This window comes from Hemibagrus wyckioides, linkage group LG08 (assembly GCF_019097595.1).
Source record: "Hemibagrus wyckioides isolate EC202008001 linkage group LG08, SWU_Hwy_1.0, whole genome shotgun sequence".
Taxonomy (NCBI): domain Eukaryota; kingdom Metazoa; phylum Chordata; class Actinopteri; order Siluriformes; family Bagridae; genus Hemibagrus; species Hemibagrus wyckioides.
Genome location: NC_080717.1, coordinates 14,542,267 through 14,562,071, shown reverse-complemented (window position 1 = coordinate 14,562,071; position 19,805 = coordinate 14,542,267). Strand labels below are relative to the sequence as shown.

Sequence of the window (19,805 nt, the reverse complement as noted above, 5' to 3'; positions counted from 1 at the left end):
ACTACTCACAACTACATCAGTATGTTTGTTGTATATTTAATAAAAATGTGCATATTAATTTTTTTTTGGATTCAATAGGAATGCTTAGCTTCCACTGTCATTAAAAGTTGTGCAAGGAGATCATTGATTTGTGCCTAAATCCCCTGGGAACTTTTTCTTCATCAAGCACATCTGCTTTGTGCATGAATATTTGTGTGTAGGTGTCCACAGTACGTGTGTTTGCCAAAAGAGAGAATAAGAAAAAATCCAAGTTGTTGATTGCACATTTGCTTTCAAAGGGTGAAAAGCAATGTAGAGAAGCACACTTTACGCTTCCCAGGACAACAACAATTAGGCTGCCAATCAAAAATCTTTTTCAATCAGACCTGTGTCAGAGATCCCTAATCTAATCCCATGACACCCATGCAATTCAGATAGATATATGAGAACAACTTAAAAATACTGAGGGGATACTGCTGCTGCTGTGTCTACTCTCTGCTGGAGCCTGTATTGGGTGGAGTATAACAGCATGAAGCAGGCTCCATTTAGACCCAGGCAACAGCTATTTGTAAATGAGAAATTCTGTATACACGCTACATCCATTCCCCTTCAATAAGCCACCACTGTTACTTTATCATTCCTTTCATGGCCCTTTATGTAACTGATTTGTGCCACACAGACCATTTTTCACACTTTGGCTTTACTCCTGAAGCACTGCTGTGAAGTTTGGCTGCTCTTCTGACTTATTTTTTTGAAGACAGCATTAAAAAGAAAAACTAGCAGGAACATAATCGTCAACAACATACTACATATCACAAAGTACTATTCAAATCTAATTAAACCTAATGAAATTCTTCCCTCGTTGTGTGTTCTCTTGTTCTCTTGAAATACTGTACTTTTAATATTTATATAATGATTCACTTATGAAACACAGCACTGCAGAGGCAACAAGTCATGCTCACCATATTTATGTATAATAAATGTGTATCCCAAACTTGCTCTAGTGATTTTTTTTATATATTTATCGTTTGTCCAGCCCTTAAAGTTCCATTGTAACATACAGCAGAGTGTTTTTTATCAGAAAGTATCTCTAAATGTTTTATTGTGTATTTGTTCCTGTATACAACCTGTAAATTTCAGAACTGAAATAGGAAAAAATCTCTTTCATAAAATAAATAAATAAATAAATAAATGCACATTTTACCATACATTAGGTTTGCAATGACTGACAATTCTATCAGAAATCACAGACCACAGAGAGATACTAACACTTTATCTACCATAATGGTTATCAGTTTTAAGGAGATTTAAATGTTCATCATGCTTTAAGGTTGACAAACCTTATTTCTGTTGTATCTCAGATGCGTTTCTTTTCTTCCTATTTTGTAGTCCTATACTAACCTTAAAACCCTAATGATGACTGACATAGAGTAAAAAAACAGCTTTCTCTGATGCAGCTTAGATTCCCTTGTCCTGCTTGCCAAACATATAAAACTGCAAATGTCTCCACTCACACCCCACTGAAGTGTAAAATAAATAAATAAATAAATAAATAAAAAAGCATTATGTCACTATAAGTATCTCAGCCGCTGTTCAACAGAGATAATATGTATGAATTTTTATATAAATATATTTCAATTTTATAATGGTCATCGTTACAGCTGAAACCCATTAGTCTTAAACACAGTCCCAATTTCAGTTTTGCAAATTTTGCTTGTAAATTGTGGCAATTACAACAAAACATGGACAAAACCTGCTAGTAGCTATAGCCCACTATTTTGCTGAGAAGGTTTTCTGCTCACCATAGTTGTAAAGAGTAATTTGTATTACTTATACAGTATTTGCATTACTTAATGATTCCTGGAAGTGCAAACCAATCTGGCAATTTTCTCTAGCTACAACTGTCGCCATATACTATGTAAACTCTACAGACTATTGTCTGTGAAATTCTTAGGAGATCAACAGTGTCTGAAATACTCAAACCAGCCCATGAGGAAGGAACAAGCAATGCTATGGTTAAAGCCACAAAGATCACACTTTTTCCTCAATTCTAATGGTTGATGTGAACATTAACTGAATCTCTTGACCTATATCTGCATAATTTTTTGCATTGCACTGCTTTCATATGATTGCCTGTTTAGATAAATGCATGAATGTGCAGGTGTACATGTGTTCCTAATAAAGTGGACAGTTAGTGTATATTGATTCATAGTCAAAAACTAGTGTATTATAATAGTTAATGTAACTCAAATATCTCCCATTACAATTCTAAATAAGATTGGAATGTTCACATCTAAGAGTGTGGAATATTTGATTCAATAAACAATAAACAGGTATCGATTAAGTATGTATACTTGTGCAAAAACCACTAAGGGATGTGGTAGCTCAGTGGTTAAGGTTTTGGACTATGATCTAAAGGTTGTGAGTTTGCTGGGCCCCTTAACCCTCAATTGCTCAGTTGTATAAAATGAGATAAATTGTAAGTTGCTCTGGTCAGGACATCTGCCAAATGCCACAAAAGTATATGCCTGTCCTTTTATAATAAGCTGACAATTTCTCAGGGCAAAAAGGTGAGCTAAGAGTTTCAGATGTAAAGAAGTGCTGTAAAGTAAGAACGATTCCAAAAATATATATTTTAATTTTTTATTATCAATTTAAAAAAGCAAAATGAAGAAAAATTAAAATCAAATCAATATTTAGTGTGATTACTCTTTGTTTTCAAACCGGCATCAATTCTTACACTTGCACACTTTGTACAGTTACACAAAGTCAGGGATTTTGTAGGATTAGAGTAGGTGTATGATTAACGAGTTATACTAAGCAGGTGCCAATGATCATCAATTTCATATGCACATCACAAACTGAGACAAAAACAGCTGTGTAGGAGGCTTAAAACTGGGTGTGGAACAGCCAATCTCTGTTACTAAGGCAAGATTGTGGAAGACAGTTCCATGTCATATGTCATACACCATGAAAAGACTGAGCACAGCAACAAGACACAAGATAGTTACACTTCATCAGCAATGATGTATAGTTCAAGCTATTTTAAAGAAATGGGCAGTGTTAAGCACCAAAGACAAAGTGGTCAGCCAAGGAAACTTACTGCAGCAGATGAAAGGCACATCATAATTACTTTACAGTGATATTGGAAGATGTCCAGCAGTGCCATCAGCAAAGAACTTTTGGAAACCAGTGGGACCCAGGTACACCCATCTACTGGCCATAGAAGTCTGGCCAGAAGTGGTCTTCATGGAATAATTGCAGCCAAACAGCCATACCTCTGACTTGGAAACGAGGCTAAAAAACTCAACTACACACAATAAAATAGGAACTAGGGTGCAGAAAAATGGCAGCAGGTGCTCTGGACTGATGAGTAAAATTTGAAAATATTTAGCTGTAGCAGAAGGCAGATTGTTTGCCGAAGGGCTGGAGAGTGCTACAATAATGAGTGCAGGCAACAGTGAAGCATATTGGTGGTTCCTTGCAAGTTTGGGGCTGCATTTCTGTAAATAGAGTTGGAAATTTGGTCAGGATTAATGGTGTCCTCAATGCTGAGAAATACAGGCAAATAATTATTCATCATGTAATACCACTGAGGACATGTTTGATTGGTGCCAAATTTATTTTGCAGCAGGACACGACCCCAAGCATACAGCCAATGGTATTAAGAACTAACTTCAGTGTAGAGAAGAACAAGGAGTCCTGGATATGATCGTTTGGCCCCACAAAGCCCTGATCCCAACATCAAGTTTGTCATGGGTTACATGAAGATACAGAAGGATTTGAGGCACAATGGGAACAACAGGTTTGTGTACTTTTATGCTACAGTATAGCAATTAAAAAAAGAAGATATAAGTAGATGTGACAGAAACCACTGTTTAAAATAACATGAAACAATACACTGAATAATATTCAGAAACAGAAATGATCCCATTTAGTACATAGTTCATAATTAAATCACAGATACAATTATAATGACACACCCATTAACCTCCCTGCTGTATTCTCACCTAATACATAAGTGACTATATTACACATTTATTCATCTTGCCTGCATAAACCCACACTTTATCTCTAGTACTCCCTAAAAATGACTAAAGGTTATAACTCATAATCTCTGCCCTGCAACTAGGAAAAAAACAGAAAAGCAATATGGCTGCACACAGCAGCAGTAATCATATATACAAATAAGCAAATATGGAGGCATACATATTTTTTCCACTTGGTAGCTTGAATACACTGAAGTTAATAAATTCTGAACTCAGACATCCCATTTCCATGGTAAGTTAAATTCAGCATTCGTCCCTTTGTACACTTGCATTAAACCTGTGCAACTTATTCCATACACTCACATACTCAGTAGGGCTGGTAATGGTACTCAGTCAGCAGTGCTTTCACACTGTGCCACTCAAGAGGAAATACCTGTGTCTTCCTGTGTTGCCATGGCAGCAGCAGTGCTGATCAGCAGTGAGTAGAGGGTTTTGGCCTGAGCTGCTCTCAACCACTACAAACTACAGAAAACCAAATGTTTGCTCTTCCCATTGTAGTCTCCTGAGCAGTGTTGGATCACTGTATTGTTGATACACTCCTCATGTGAATCCTTAACCCAAAGCTTGCTAAGACACACTCTGTTTTATACAGTACTAAGAGAAATATCTCTACTTGACTGCTGCTGCTGTGGAATGCAATCTTTTGATATAGTGATTAGAAAATTAGTGTGAGGAAGTACAGCTACCAAGCCATTCAATAAAGGGCTTATATTTTAGGTCTGTCATTAGTCAAAATGCCTTATAATGGCCCTCTTTTGTCAAACTATCAGTATTGTATAGTTGTAAACACTGCTTTTTCTGTATCTGTATCTGTTTATTGTTCACAATACAGGTATGTTTTCAGATTTAGATTTAAAACAGAAGTATCTGTAACAGATCTATACTGGAAGGTTTCTTAATGTTAAATGCCTTTATACATATCCTTTTGCTATTACAGTCATTGAATTCAGTTTCCCATAACTCACCAGAGCCTACAACTATGACAGCCAGTGTTGTTGTACATCAACAAATTGTTGTACATCTGGCTTTTCCTAGTCTTATAATCCTGTGTGTGCTGTTCCAGGTTTGGGCTTTTGCTAGCTTCCTGGTGTTCATGTTTTGCCTTGTTCTTGCCTTATATTTTTGGATTTGTCTGCCTGCCTTTTGATTAAGGTCACACTTTAATCAAAAGAGCTCACTTTATTCATAAGAGCTCAAAAGGAACCTCAGATAATCCTTCCAGGACCGTGGAAAGGTCCCAAGGAGGAACTCCGCAGAAAAAGTGAGAAACCAGGGGATACCTCCCCAAAGAGAACAGGAACAGAGCTATCGGAGGAAAGGTGTGGATGTCTTCTCCCAAGTTTGCATGCCCCTACATGTAAACTGCCCTTAAAGAGAGGTTTCTGCCAAAGCAGGATCTGCTGTGCCTGCTTGAAAAGGGGGCACAGACGTATCCTGCCAGGGTAGTTTATTTAAGAGACCACTGTAGTGTTATCCATGCTGACCAAAACATGGTAGCCCTTCAGTTGTGGGAGGGAGTGTTTCAATGCTAGAAGTGCGGCCAAGTAAATATTTAGAATGAGGCCACTGAGAATCACACCCCAGCCCTTGAGAGTGGTGTCCATAATAAGTGTTTGCAATGGCAGCATGCTCCAAGGTTGGGACCCAAGAGCTGAAATCAAGTTCTTTTCCACAAAAGAAGGGTACAAAGCCCAGGGTCATAACCCTTATGCCACAACCTTTATGACCCTCGACAGGTGGTTCTTGAGCCAGATCTGGAATGATCTTGTGTTTAGTAGAACCAGTGGAATAACTTCGGCTGAGACCCAACATGGTACTAGCTATAGAAGCTCTCAGGAAAGGTACAGTTTCTACGGCCCCTTTGCCCGAGAGAGACTGAAGTTCCTGCTTTAAAAATGAACCTGTTCTCACTCTGAGGAGTGAGAGTGCTGTTGAGTAAAGATAGGACAGATAAATCATTCCCACTGAAAAGGGGAATGCAACAAGAGATTAGGTCTTTGAACGCCACTGACTGTAAAGTAATTGTATACCTACAAACAGCACCCCGAAATAAGGTGTAATGGTGAACAGTGTGTGTAGCCACAAGCATGTTTTTGCTCTTAGCTTAGTACATTTTTTGAGGGAAAATGTACATTTAGCTTGTTATATTCTTACCACTGATTTATTTTGCTAAAGCTGTATCTCAAAATGCCTGCACTACATACAATACATATTGTACAGTCACAGAATGAGGTTGAAACAGATGCGATTGCAGTGAGTTTTATATTAGATGGAGTTGATCTGACAAGTGTGATCTCCAATCTGTTCCCTAAAACATATATAGTTAATTGGTTGCATTTTGGGATTGACCATGTAGCTGAAATGTAAAGAGTATTTTTGTTTAAAGATGAGCTGAAGATTGATGTTGATTCATACACCTAATATTTAAAAAATGACTGATTGTTAATAGGTTTTTAGTCTAATTTGTCATTATTTATTGATTTCACTGTGCACTTACACTTAAATAATTTAATAGTTATTAAAAGATAAATAGTGACATGATGGAAGTCATTGTTCCAAATGTAAAAAAACAAAAACAAAAAAAAGAAAAAAGAAAATAGTACAAATAATTTTCAGCATACACATCCAAACAGACACATGCTCTGCTATTTAGCCAGTAGTAATATTATACTATTCAAATAACTTAAAACAGTTGTTTGCTCTGAGAAGTTCTTAATAGTAAAATAATCAGACTTGGATTATGCAGTTTTTTTCTGCTTGCCTATGGAAAATGTGAGGCCCACTAATATATGTAGTATATACTGTATGCTATGTACAAATGACAACATAGTAATAATTATACAAGCATAAAAATAAAATGTTTGATGTGAAAAATTAAGTAAAGGAAGGTAATCACTAATATTACTGGAATGCAAGGTTTATTTATTATTTTATTAATAATAATAATTCATTTCTAATAATATACTATATTGAAAAAAAGTATAGCTAATACTAAATGTATTTGATTAAACCCCCTCTTACAGGTGATGTACTTGGTCAAGAATGTGTATCTTTTTCTCTGCTGTAGAGATGCTGCTTTTAAATCCGGGCGATGCAGAGGACTACAGCAGAGCCAGGGCCAACCTGAAAAGGGGCATTAGGAAAGCCAGGCATGCACATAAACTGCACATCGAGGAGCACTTCCACTGCAACTCTAACCCCAGACGCATGTGGAAAGGCATCCAGACCATCACTAACCACAAACCTACAATACAGTCTCTAACTACCAGCAATGCCTTACTCCCAGACGAGCTCAACCACTTCTTTGCTCACTTTGACCAAGGCGTCATACACCCAAGAAATGATGACTCCTCTACAGCTGATCTTCCAATATCACTCTCCACAAGAGGTACACTCAGCACTGAGCAGAGTAGATCTACGTAAGTCAGCTGGTCCTGAAGGCATACCTGGACGTGTGCTCAGGAGCTGACTAACAGGCGCAAGTCTTCACTGACATTTTCAACCTGTCACTGGCCCAGGCCACTGTTCCAATATGTTTGAAGACTACAACCATCATACAAGTGCCCAAGCATTCTTCTGCGAAGTGCCTGAACGATTTCCGCCCTGTTGAACTCACCCCCATTGTTATGAAGTGCTTTGAGAAGCTGGTTCTAAGTCACCTCATAGCATGTCTCCCACCTATACTGGACCCACACCAGTTTGCCTACCGCCCAAATAGGTCAACAGAGGATGATATTTCCACTGCTCTTCTTCTAGCTCTCACCCACCTGGACAATAACAATACATACATTCGGATGTGGTTCATTGACTTCAGCTCTGCTGAGTAAACTGTTAACTGTAGCGAACAGTAAACTGATCGCTAAGCTCAGTGACCTGGGTATCTGCACATCCATTTGCAGTTGGATTATGGACTTCTTAACAAATCATCCTCAGTATGTAAGGTTGGGTAATCACTTATCCTCAACCCTCATTCCATCCAGGAGGAGATATAGGTCCATCCGCACCAGAACCAGCAGGTTTAGGGCCAGTTTTTTTCCTTCAACCATAAATCTACTGAACTCTACATTACACCGCTAGGACACTCATGTCTTACTACACCTACCACCTTGCAGTTCTGCTCCACCCTGTACATTCTGTTATAATATAATGTTTCTCTCTGCAGTATAATTAATGTACATATTGTCCACTTCATAGATTACACCTAGTTTATCTATCTGTCTATCTACTTATATACATTTATATATACTATATTTATATATACTATATACTATAAACACTGTATATTATCTGTTACTGTTGTACATACAATGTACATAATGCACACATTTTTTGCACAATTTATAATTATACTTTACACTTTAGCTGCTGTAAATACAACTTGCACATACCTCTTTATGTACACTCTGACATAGCCTTATTTATTGTTGTACATATTTACATATTTATCTGCACTTGTTCATTTGCACAATTTCTACTATTTGCACTTCGTTGCTATGTACCTGTACTTTGCAATGACCATAAAGTTCTATCTATCTATCTATCTATCTATCTATCTATCTATCTATCTATCTATCTATCTATCTATCTATCTATCTATCTATCTATCTATCTATCGAGCCTACATAAACTATACAGTTTATAGCTATTACTAGAATAATAATAATGGAAACTATTTCCCAAATTATGAATTGAATAAGTGAGAAAATGTGACAAAATACGTACTGTAATACATGCCTTAATTACTTTCACTGCTGAAGTGTAAAATTGTTGTGCAGGCTCTTTGACCTGTACTGTAAGTGTCAACAGTGATTTATTTTTTCAGTGGCAGTGTTTGTGTGTAAATTGTTTGTGGTTAGATGTTGCAGGAGAGAATAGAGTACATGCACACAAACAAGGAGATCCTTTATATTAAAAGCTCATCAATGTCAGCACTGCCTGGTAGTTTTTGAAGGTCCTTTGGTTTTGATGCACCACATTGTGTACATATGGAAATATTTCCAAATACAGGTATCATGAATGTAACAGCATTGTGACGAGAGGGAGAACTGCATCACTGACAGCTCAGGGTTCAGTAGCTTTAAGAGAGAATATGATGGCAGGGAGCTTTGCAAAAGAGAACACCTGAAGGATATATAGACAAAGGCAAATAAAGGATAAAGGCAAATCATAAGTAATAGAGCGTGGGGTGGAGCTGATGAGCATAATAAGATTACATTATGCTGGTCATAGGAGAAAGCAAAAAAATATTAGAAAAAGAAATTACAAATAGTAAGTGCAAATGGATTGTGCCTATAACACAAAGGCCGGTTTGTAATAGCAAAAAGCTGAGTTTAAATGTAAATTCTGAGATTCCAGTAAAGGAGGACAGAATATGTATGGGTTGATAAGGGAAAATGGGGAGTTTGGCATGCTGGGAAGAGGGCATAACTGACAGCCCTGACATTTGAGCATCTCTGATGGTAAACAGTGCTTTTGGAGCAAATAAATAGCACCTGGCAAGGGCAGATGCCAGACCAAGTGTTACCATTGTACTGTAGCCCTCACCTCACAACCTATGAGTGTTCATACTCCCCATCTCTAATCCAGGACTTCAGTACTCTTGCTAAAAAGTGATGACATGTTGTCACAACAGCAGACTGTGTCGGCCACAACACATGTATTGCTGACACACTGTACTAAAAAAATCATAATCACTACACAACAGTTGGTTCCACTTGCTGGCAAATAGGTCACAACAGGGAAAAAACAACAATGTGATTAAAGTCCTCTTCACCTCCTGCCAACTGCTGACATTTCAGTTCCAATAGCAAGACAACACAATCAATTCTTATTGCAGCTCAGAGATCCCTCCAAAGAGAGAGGCATATATTGGCTACTTTTCCTTTGTGTCAAGATGTACTGATATGAATGTCAAAATTATTGAAGCTGAAACTGAGTGAGGCATGTGAGAAAGAAGAGTGATTCAGTCAAAATTGCATGATCAACTGTCATCACATTACACATTGATCATGTATTACTCTCATAATTAGGCTGACACAAGCAAAAAACAGAAATCAATATTACATTGACTAAATGACTTACTTGGGATACAGACTGCTAAAGAATATGAGTAAACAAATTTAATATTAAACACTGGTGATTAAATGATACTCAGTTTATGAAGCACTTCCTCAAATACATTGCCTAATAGTTGGATGGCATGGTGGATTAGATATCTGTAATTAACTATAAACAACATTAACCAATGATAATAAACCATCCTTGTACTACCCCATATGGCAATACTGACAAAAAACTGAGGTTCTTCATAGATCATGCTTTTAGTCCCTACTAGTAAAGGCTAATGTGTTTTGGCCCTGGCATTCCTCTTTCAAAGCCATGCTGACAATACCACAACTCCCTCTGCTCTTCTAGAGCCATTTACTTCAGGAGGCTAATTTTACCCATGCTAATTAGATTTTTAATTGGTGACTTTTAAGGGCCAAGAAACACTCCCATGCTCTCTTCTGTATCTCATACAACACTTTTTCAACTTTTATTTCTGAAATTCTTCTAAAAGACTAGCAGTACTATGGAGAATTTAAGCCATCATTTCCATAGAGCACAATTCTCTCAATGTTTTGCTATTTTCTGGTGCTGTAATCATCAAACATGAATCACCTGTGCACACTATAATTTATGGGTGCTTTCCATTTATTAACATTGATTAATAAGGGCCCAATATCAGCAAAGCATCATATATGTTTATATGCATTAATTCTTGAACACTTCACCATCAGTTAAATGCACACAGACTGGTACTGTATACTGGCACACAGTAATTACCAGAAACCTCATACCTGGGTGAGATGTCACAGCCTTGCTGCATGAAAGCTCCTAGTGAGAACCAGAGGCTATTGAAGATGCCAAATTCATTGGTCTGCTCCTGGTTTTGTTGGGCCTGATTCTGTGCATTTTGGCCTGACAAGGATCCAGCTTGGTTGGTATTGGTCTCCCTGCTTTCCTCACAGTCCTCAGCATGCCATTCATATGGGCTGAAGCGACTGACCAGAAAGAGCACCACACTCACACCAATGTAGGCAAAGACGATACACATCCAAATCTCATAGGCCAGTGGGTCAAGAAAAGAGAAAACTCCTGGTTTGGACTTTGTGGGCTTCTTGATCATAATTGAAATGCCCAGGCTCATGAAGGGCTTGGAGAAGTCAATGACTTCCTCTCTTACCAATGTGATGGTCAGTGGTGCCACTGCAACATCAGCTTTCTGAGGTAAAAAGGACAAGACAGTTCAGTAGCTTAATATAAGCTGATTATGAATTGAAATGAAAATAACATATTCACAGTTTTTTTCATAGACAAATTATGAATTAAGTCATAAGAGGGTGTGAATTGCAGTGATGTTTTCAGGGGATAAGGGCTGTTAAGAATGACATAAAGTAGCTTATTACTTTTAGAAAATGGTGACAAACACAATATGATTAAATCAAGTGCTTAGTAAACAGGACTACTGACAATCAATGTTGCCTGCAAGTATAAAGCTTTGGCTGCTAAGCAATACAACAGAGATTTGGACAGAAGTTTACAGAAGTTTAGACATTCTGTGAACACAGCAATGGCAGTCATTTAATAGTTAAATACCTGTTTCATGAATACAGAATTCATTTATTGTGATGTGCTCACACGTACAATTTTATAAGGATTTTATGTCTTCAAATGTGGTTCTACCAGTTAAATTTTAGAACGGAAATTATCTTCTTTTTTTTAGAATTGTTATTTTATTTAATTAAATATTATATTAATTAAAAAAAAAAGGTAAATGGCCCAAAAACTATGGCAAAAGTATTCCTTCAATGCAAAATAGAGCCATAATGAAAAAAGTGTCCTTAATTCTAAATCTTTTTCTTATGAGCCTCAAATTTTATAAAGTCATGCACTGATGCAGAGAATACAGTCAAAGAAAGTGTTGTAAGGCTGTTTTTCTGAGAACCTTTTGTAACCTCTCCTCTAGCTTTCTCCTTCAAAACACTTCAAAAGGGAGCTCATTCAACTGAGTCAATGCTATTGAAAAAATAAGTAATTTATTGGCCAAGCAATAAATTATTCTGCCATTAGGTATGTGTAATGGTCCTCTAAACACATTAATAATTATGTTGCTGAATATGACTTATTTAATGGCAGTAAATTAGTAATGAGAAATACTATATGATTTTAACAATAACGCGGCTAAATGTGGCTAAAAAATATGAAATACTTACTCCATAAACCAGTTCCCCAACCATCCCATTCCACATCTTAGTCTCTGGATCCCTGGCTCCATACTTCCCATCTGCAACAATCTTGAGTTTGTACTCGTATCCAACATGTTTGGCTATTTCTGCTGCCAGCTCCACACAGTAGCCTTCATACTTATCATTTCCTACAAGCTTTTCATGATTCTTCTTCAGCATCACATATGGAGATTCCTGTAAAGGAGAAAAATGGGTACCATTAATGCCATCATATCATAACAGCTCAAATCAGTGTGATTGTCCATATTGTTAACAAAGTAATATAATTAAATAAAAAGCAGAGCTGAGCCCATGTTACTGAAAACAGTAACTATTTTTAGCTGATCCAGCTTAACCAGGATTTAATGGCTTATAAAAAGGCCAACAATCGACCTGGCTGAAACAAGTGACATTCTGCCAGGAGACAGCCTGGTTATGTTATGTTAGCCACACATGTTATGTGTGAAGTTACTATATGGCAAAAGACTGTGGGTATGTCCTGGGTTGGTTTGCTGATGTTGAAGGGAACTTGAGCATTTCCAGGACAAATGCCTTGGTCCAGAACCCCAATTTATCCTCCCTCCTTCAACCTTCCCCAGTTGAGCTGGGACTGCATTCAAGATGAACCAAACCTCAATTCACCAATGCTTGGGGAGGCATTGGGAAATGCACTTTTGGTGAAGGTGATATGTGTACACAGGAAAATTCACAAATATGTGTTGGTGCATGTCATATCGCCTTGGCCATCCACAAATCCTGGGGACATATTGGCCTGGATTTAAAGCATTAGCAAAAGATATGTTTGGGTGTGCAGCATTGGCCAGGGAGGTAGTGCCAGGTGCCTTTGCTAAAACATGCAGAACTCATGGCAAATCCAAAGAAGTGTGTGATTGGACAGGCGCTAATACAGTTTTTGCTTGGGCTATAGGCAGGTGTGTCCCCAAAGTTATAAGACAGCAACAATTGCGGCTTGCCCAAGACCCGAGACCAAACTCGAGGCAAGACAGTTCCTGGGCCTGGCTGGCGATTATAGTGGGTTTGTACGTAACTATTCAGATGTCTCCAGCCCACCAACTAATCTCAGTTAAAAAGGAGCACCAGATCTTGTCCAATGAATGGAGCTGTGTCAACAGGCTATACACAGTTAAAAGCTGCACTGTATGGTGGACCACTTTCACATTCTGCTCTTTTTCCTTTGTTTTGCAGAGTGACACATTAGACAGAGGGCTGTGAGCCATATTGTTTCAAGTGGTGGTGGGGGGGGGAATGAATACTCCATGCAGTACATCAGCTGCAAGCTCTCTGTGCAACAGAGTAAGTAGCACAATAGAGAAGCGGTGCCTGGCCATCAAGTGGATGGCCAGTGCCTCACTTCCTTTTCCTGGCACTAAACCATTAAACCATTAAATTTTGTTATGATCCACAGTCCACAAACATTGAATTCCTTTCTCTGCAAGGAAGAGGGGGAAGTCAGCAGCAGGTTGGATGTCCCTCTTGTATATGTATATCTATATATATATGAGAGCATGGAGCCAAAACGCATGCAAATCGTGGTTATTCCACCAAATACTGATTTCTAAATGTTATTTAGCCAAAGCATTAACACAATTTGTTTACAAATTATTAGCATTTTGTTTTATTTGAGTTATTAAAGCTCTGCAAATACTGCATGACCTTGGGTTATTTTGATGTGTTGTCATTTCCTTTAAATATACACTCTAAATAACAATAATTATATTTGAATTTAGGAGAAATATTGTCAGCAGTTCACAAAAAATGAAACAAAACTGTTCATTTCACCAATACATGCACCTGTAAGAAAAAAACATAAGAAACTGGTTAATTTGCAGTGATCTCTTATTTTTTTCCAGAGCTGTATACAGTTGTGCTCAAAATTATTCATACCCTTGGTATTTTTATAGTGTTTTTGAGTTGTCTTCTGTGATGAATGAGTTTTATAATACTTTCATATATTTAATATGTGACAAACAACTGAAGAAATAACAACATGTGATATTTCAAGAAATATGATATTTCATGGTTTTTTACTGACAAATATTCAAAAATCACCATGTTCAGAATTATTACCCTTTATATTACAATGTTTCAATAATCAATAGAAAAGCCTTTGTTCTTAATGATGGCCTGCAAATGCTTCTTGTAGGTCTCCACAAGATTTCCACAGGTCTGCTGTGGAATGTTTCCCAACTCTTACTTCGCAAAAGCCTCCAGTTGTTGGAGATTGGAAGGGTTCCTAGCCCTGAACCGGATCTTCAACTCTCTCCACAAATTCTCTATTGGGTTCAGGTCAGGGCTCTGACTTGGCTACTCCAGAACATTTATGTTTTTGTCCCTGAACCATTGCTTGACCACTTGCGCCATATGCTTCGGGCCATTATCCTGCTGGTAGGTCCAAATCTCTGGCACGTTGAGCTTGTGTGCTGACGCCACCAGGTTTTCATCAAGAATCTTGACATAGTCCTCCTTTTTCATGATACCATCTATCTTAACAAGATTACCTGTACCACTGGCAGAGAAGCATCCCCATAGCATGTCCAAAGAGCTCCAGTTTAGTCTCATCTGACCAGAGGATGGATGATCAGAAGTATGGCTCTCTATCTAGGTGACCCCTCACAAAGGCCAGGCGCACATCCCGGTGTCTCTGGGTAAGGAGTGGTGCCTTTCTGGGGCAATGTCCATGGAGACCGCCTCAATGCAAAATTCACTGAATGGTGGATCTTGATACCGTCTCCCCTGCTTGGGTGAGGGTGTCTATTAGAGCTTTGTTGGTGATACATTTGTTGTTTGCATCACGGCAGATCTTTCTAGCGACACTAGAGGATACTTTGCACTTCCTGCCATGCCCATCCAGGTTTTTAACAGTGTTGAACATCTTGAACTTCTTGATGATACTCTATACGGTTGATACAGAGACATCCAGTTCTTTCAAAATTGCCTTGTATCCTTTGCTTCCACTATGGGCATAGACAACACGTGTATGAAGATCATGACTGAGTTCTTTCTTTTGGCCATGGTGACAGTGACTGAGAATAATGAAAGCTTTGCCCCCTTAATTATACTTTACAGAGCAGGTATTACCATTTAACAATTATTAATTGATTACACCTAAATTGATTAAATTGATTATAGTCACTGAAGTGTGAAACCAGAAGGAATTTTTTCTGAGATGGGGAATAGGGAATAATTAATTCTGAACAGGCTCAAAAGAGAATCTCTGGCCATATCTATTGTTATACAAATGAAATTTAGCTAACACATATGTGGGATTGTGCATAGCAACTAATATATATTGAATAATTATATATTGAATATTGAATATATATTGACAAAGTAGTTTTTATTAATGAAAAAAATTAAAAAGTATTATATATATATATATATATAGGCCCTATATATATATTGGATTGCATTTCACAACTATATATATATATATATATATATATATATATATATATATATATATATATATGTATTTTAAAAGAGCACAAGTTCTTTACAGATTTACGCTCTTAACAAAATTCTCTTATGTGGGAAAAAGCCCCAGACAAAACCCTTTGGGAAACACTGCAGGCCAAATAGTAAAGGTGATCAAAAGCCCTAGAAAGCCTTACTAAAAAACACCACATGACTTCCACCAAGGATAGCAAAACAGAGGGACCAGTGAAGGAAAATTAATTTCTGAGGACTGCTGGGAATTCAGTCCCAGACTGGCCTTTAAGGATAAGATGAAAATAATCAGGCTGGGGGAAAAGCAGTAATGTCTCACTCACACATCCAGAGTAGAAGTGTGTTTGCAGGAATGAAACCAAGCATCCTTTTCCATAACAGAACAACATTCTTCACCATAACAGAACAACATTCTTCTAATGAACAATACAGCAACACATCATTAACACTTAGAAACACTAAATAATATTTATTCAAAGTGAATATTTTTAATCAATAGCACTATGCCATAGATTCTAATTTGTTATTTACATTAAGCACAAGAAAAAGAGCTATACTAATACCATACCAAGATGGTTGTGACGATGTATGTGCGGTTCTGAAATCCATAGGTGTCATTACTTCCAGACATGTAGGCTGCTGTGCTCACAAACTTTTCATCCTCATTAAAGTATCCTACCTGAAACCGAAGAAAATTGATGATGAGTGAAATAACAAATCCTTGAAAATGTCCCACAGGAGAATAATTTACTTTTGCAGTGCTGAGTGATTAATGTAATACAGTCTCAAACATGATAACAGACAAAAAAATGTTATTACTTGTAACCCTAGGAATGCTTCCTAAAAATAGACAAGTTGACAAGATCTGAAGATATTTCTGCAAATGTTAGTTTGAACCAAGTATCTAGATAACAGATACATTTCGGTTCCATTCTGTAACAATTTCATGTTATACTGAAGACAGCCACATCTATAGCTTAAAATACTACATGACCATTTTTATGTCTGTTGTCTGTTATATCTGTTCTACAGTAATTTTATTTCTAAAATGTCTGCACTTACTTTCTTTGGCCCTGTAGCCTTCAACTCCATTACACTGATGGTGTAGTTGATTCGTCTGCCTTTCTCATTAAACTGGATGTGTCCTGTTACACCTTCAATCCGAACCTAAGGCAGAAACCCAAGAGCCTGCTTTAGTTAGATAAAGATATAAAACATTACAAGTATTATTCTTTTTCTTATTATTTTTATTTTTCTTATTTTCCTCCTTTATGTGTACAGTCCATTCTTTAAACTGAATGACAGGGTTAATTGACCCAGATGAACACTAGGCTCAGTGACTGAGAAGTTCTGAGAAGATAGCCCTGACTCCCTTAGTCTAGTTTAGTGCACTCACATGTGACTAGCCTTAGGGTAGTTTGTAAGTCTAACTCTGTCTACAACACTTCGATTACACCACAGATCTGGGGAATTTCTCAAACAAAAAAAATATATTTTTTATGACAGGAAATACATCTGTGATCGCAAATTCAATATAGAATTTATATTGTGTATGAAGAGAGCTTAGAGAGTTACAGATTGTTTCCCCCAGTAAAATAAGCGTTCTTTACAGACCATGTAACATAATACCTGCCAAATTATATATTTTGTTTCTGTACACAATCTGGCCAATGTGGACAGCTGATCATCACACCAATATATTGGTCTTCCCCAAACTGATGCCACAAAGTTAAGAGAAAAGAGGCTGTCTTCTATGCTGTAGCATTACTGGATTACTGAAACATTTACTGGAACTAAGGAGGTCCAGCATGACAATGCCCCTGAGCACAAACTGATGAAGACCTGGTTAGCCAAGATTGGAGTACAAGAACCTGAGTGGCCACTTGTGGCCTGAACACTTTTCAGATCATGCAGAATGCTGACGCAATCAAAAGGTCTCTTTGCCTGACATTAGTGCCCAACCTTACAAATTCTTTTGAGGTTTAATGTCCCACAGCCATGTAACAAAATCTAGAGTGGAGAATGGAGATTAGGGTAACAAAAAGATAATAAAGGGATTATTATTGCAAAGGGGGAGATGAGTAAATCTGAAAAATTGTCCACAAACCTTTGGCCATATGGCATATTTTTAAATCACTTCCAGCATAGTCACATAAATCTGTAGGCTAGCAGGAGTGGAGCCTGCTGTTCATTTTCTCTCTTAGCTGTAAATTTGTAAATCACTCTTTCATATGCTTTCATGCCAGACATAAAAACTTTATTTGTATATTATTTGCTCTGTCACATTTGATTGTGACATGCTTACTGGCCAATCAACATGGATTTTATGAGACAGAATAGAGGTGCATGTTGTTTCATAATTTATTCAAGCCTCTGAGAGTATATTTTAACTTATGTCAGTCATGAATATTACCTTAGTTTGTGTGTCTCTGAGTTTGGATGTGTTTATCTCTTTGTATGTGTATGTGCATATATTAGCAAGCATGAATATTTGCCTCTCGGAGTAATGTACCTGCTGCAAAGCTCTCTGAATGTCAATGCCTTGACCCCAGGGGGCTGGTGGGTTTGCAAGGCATTCACCAGCATTGCCACGCCGTGATATGTCAATCCTCTGCCTGCGGAGATTCTGAAAAGCTGTAGACATCACTTTAACGCCATCATAAGTGAGAGCTCCAGTGTACTGGAAACATAGTAAGAGAACAATAACAGACCATAATGCATAAACCTGTATGTGATTGTGTATATTATATAAAAAGTTGTGATGGCCATCTTTCAGATGAAAATATCTCCAGTAATACCAGACTAAAACTACATATTTGTGATTTTATTTAGAGTAATTCTAAATGTTGCTGTTAACAGGCTGCTCCCTGTTCAAGATTTGTTCCCTATTATTTCAGTATTTAAATAAATAATTTGACCAAAGTGGAAGAGAAGAAAATGGCATTGCTTAATGGAATTCTGAGATAACCCCTTTCTTCTCTGGGAGAGTTGTTGTAATTGACATAATTTCTCTTGACAAATGATTCACTCTTCTCATCTGGAAGATTCTCTATCCTTGTTAATGGAAGCAGGAATTTGTATGACATGGCATATGCACACAGGATGCTTACCTTGAGTCCTTTCTTTGTAACTTTGGAGTCTTTATTGTCAAAGTCCATCCACTGCTGAACTATTCTGCTGACACCTGGATCCACATAGTTCACAAGCTGGAAGCCCGTCACATTAGCCTCACCTTTCTTAAATCCAGTCAGGTCAATGTCCAAAAAGCCCTAGAAGAGAGCAAGGTTAAAAAAAATATATATAGTTAAATCTGTGTATAATAATTTAGTTAGAGTCAGTGAATCATCAAGCCTGAAAGAATTGAAGAATAAGAAAGCAAGCTCGAATACTAAACATGAACATTCATTGCAGTTGTTACATATGCAGTGCTCACCAGAATTATTGGTGTTGTTTTTGAAAAATACTATTATTATTATTATTATTATTATTATTATTTCAAAGATATTTTGTGACACCCTGGGGAGAATAACAGGACATGTTCCCGAAGAGTATCTTGCTGCAATGTGTAACAAATAATTGTTATTTCAAATGTCTCTCTTCACTTCAAAAACAGATACTGAGATTTGTTGATTTAACCCCTTTAATGTTGATTTGGATGTATGTTTGTCTTATTGTCTCATTTTAAGTTCTATCTGTGACCAAGTCTAAACCTCTTGGAACAGGAAACCAGAATTTGCACTAAAAGATCCTGGATTATGATTCCATCACCTATCACAAGAGCCCCTGAACTACAAAACAGCTCTAACGCATCAGTGATTATAATTCAGATTTTTACATTGGATATTGGGTGCCCTTCATTGTATGCAGTCTCCTTGTTTCCCTGCTTATGGTGTGCATGACCAAAAAGTTTGTCTGTGGTCTAAATGTGAATTAAGTGGCACATCCGGGTTCAAGCCATTTTTTAAACCACCTTGGTCTAAAACTATTTGAGTTCCCATCTGCTGAGACTTCCTCTTGGCAAATGCATAATACCACAACAGTA

General features: G+C 37.4%; 1 protein-coding gene across 2 annotated transcripts in view; it reads right to left on the bottom strand.

The window, feature by feature from the left end:
- The window catches only part of gria1a (glutamate receptor, ionotropic, AMPA 1a), a 75,858-nt gene that overhangs the window by 17,944 nt on the left and 38,109 nt on the right, over positions 1-19,805 (bottom strand). For both annotated transcript variants that reach the window (XM_058397618.1, XM_058397619.1), the window contains 6 exons: positions 18,874-19,032; positions 18,276-18,443; positions 16,826-16,930; positions 16,332-16,442; positions 12,284-12,490; positions 10,868-11,292 (listed from right to left, as the gene is read on the bottom strand). In XM_058397618.1, the coding sequence (XP_058253601.1) occupies positions 10,868-11,292; positions 12,284-12,490; positions 16,332-16,442; positions 16,826-16,930; positions 18,276-18,443; positions 18,874-19,032 (1,175 nt within the window). The remainder of the gene's footprint in view (positions 1-10,867; positions 11,293-12,283; positions 12,491-16,331; positions 16,443-16,825; positions 16,931-18,275; positions 18,444-18,873; positions 19,033-19,805) is intronic.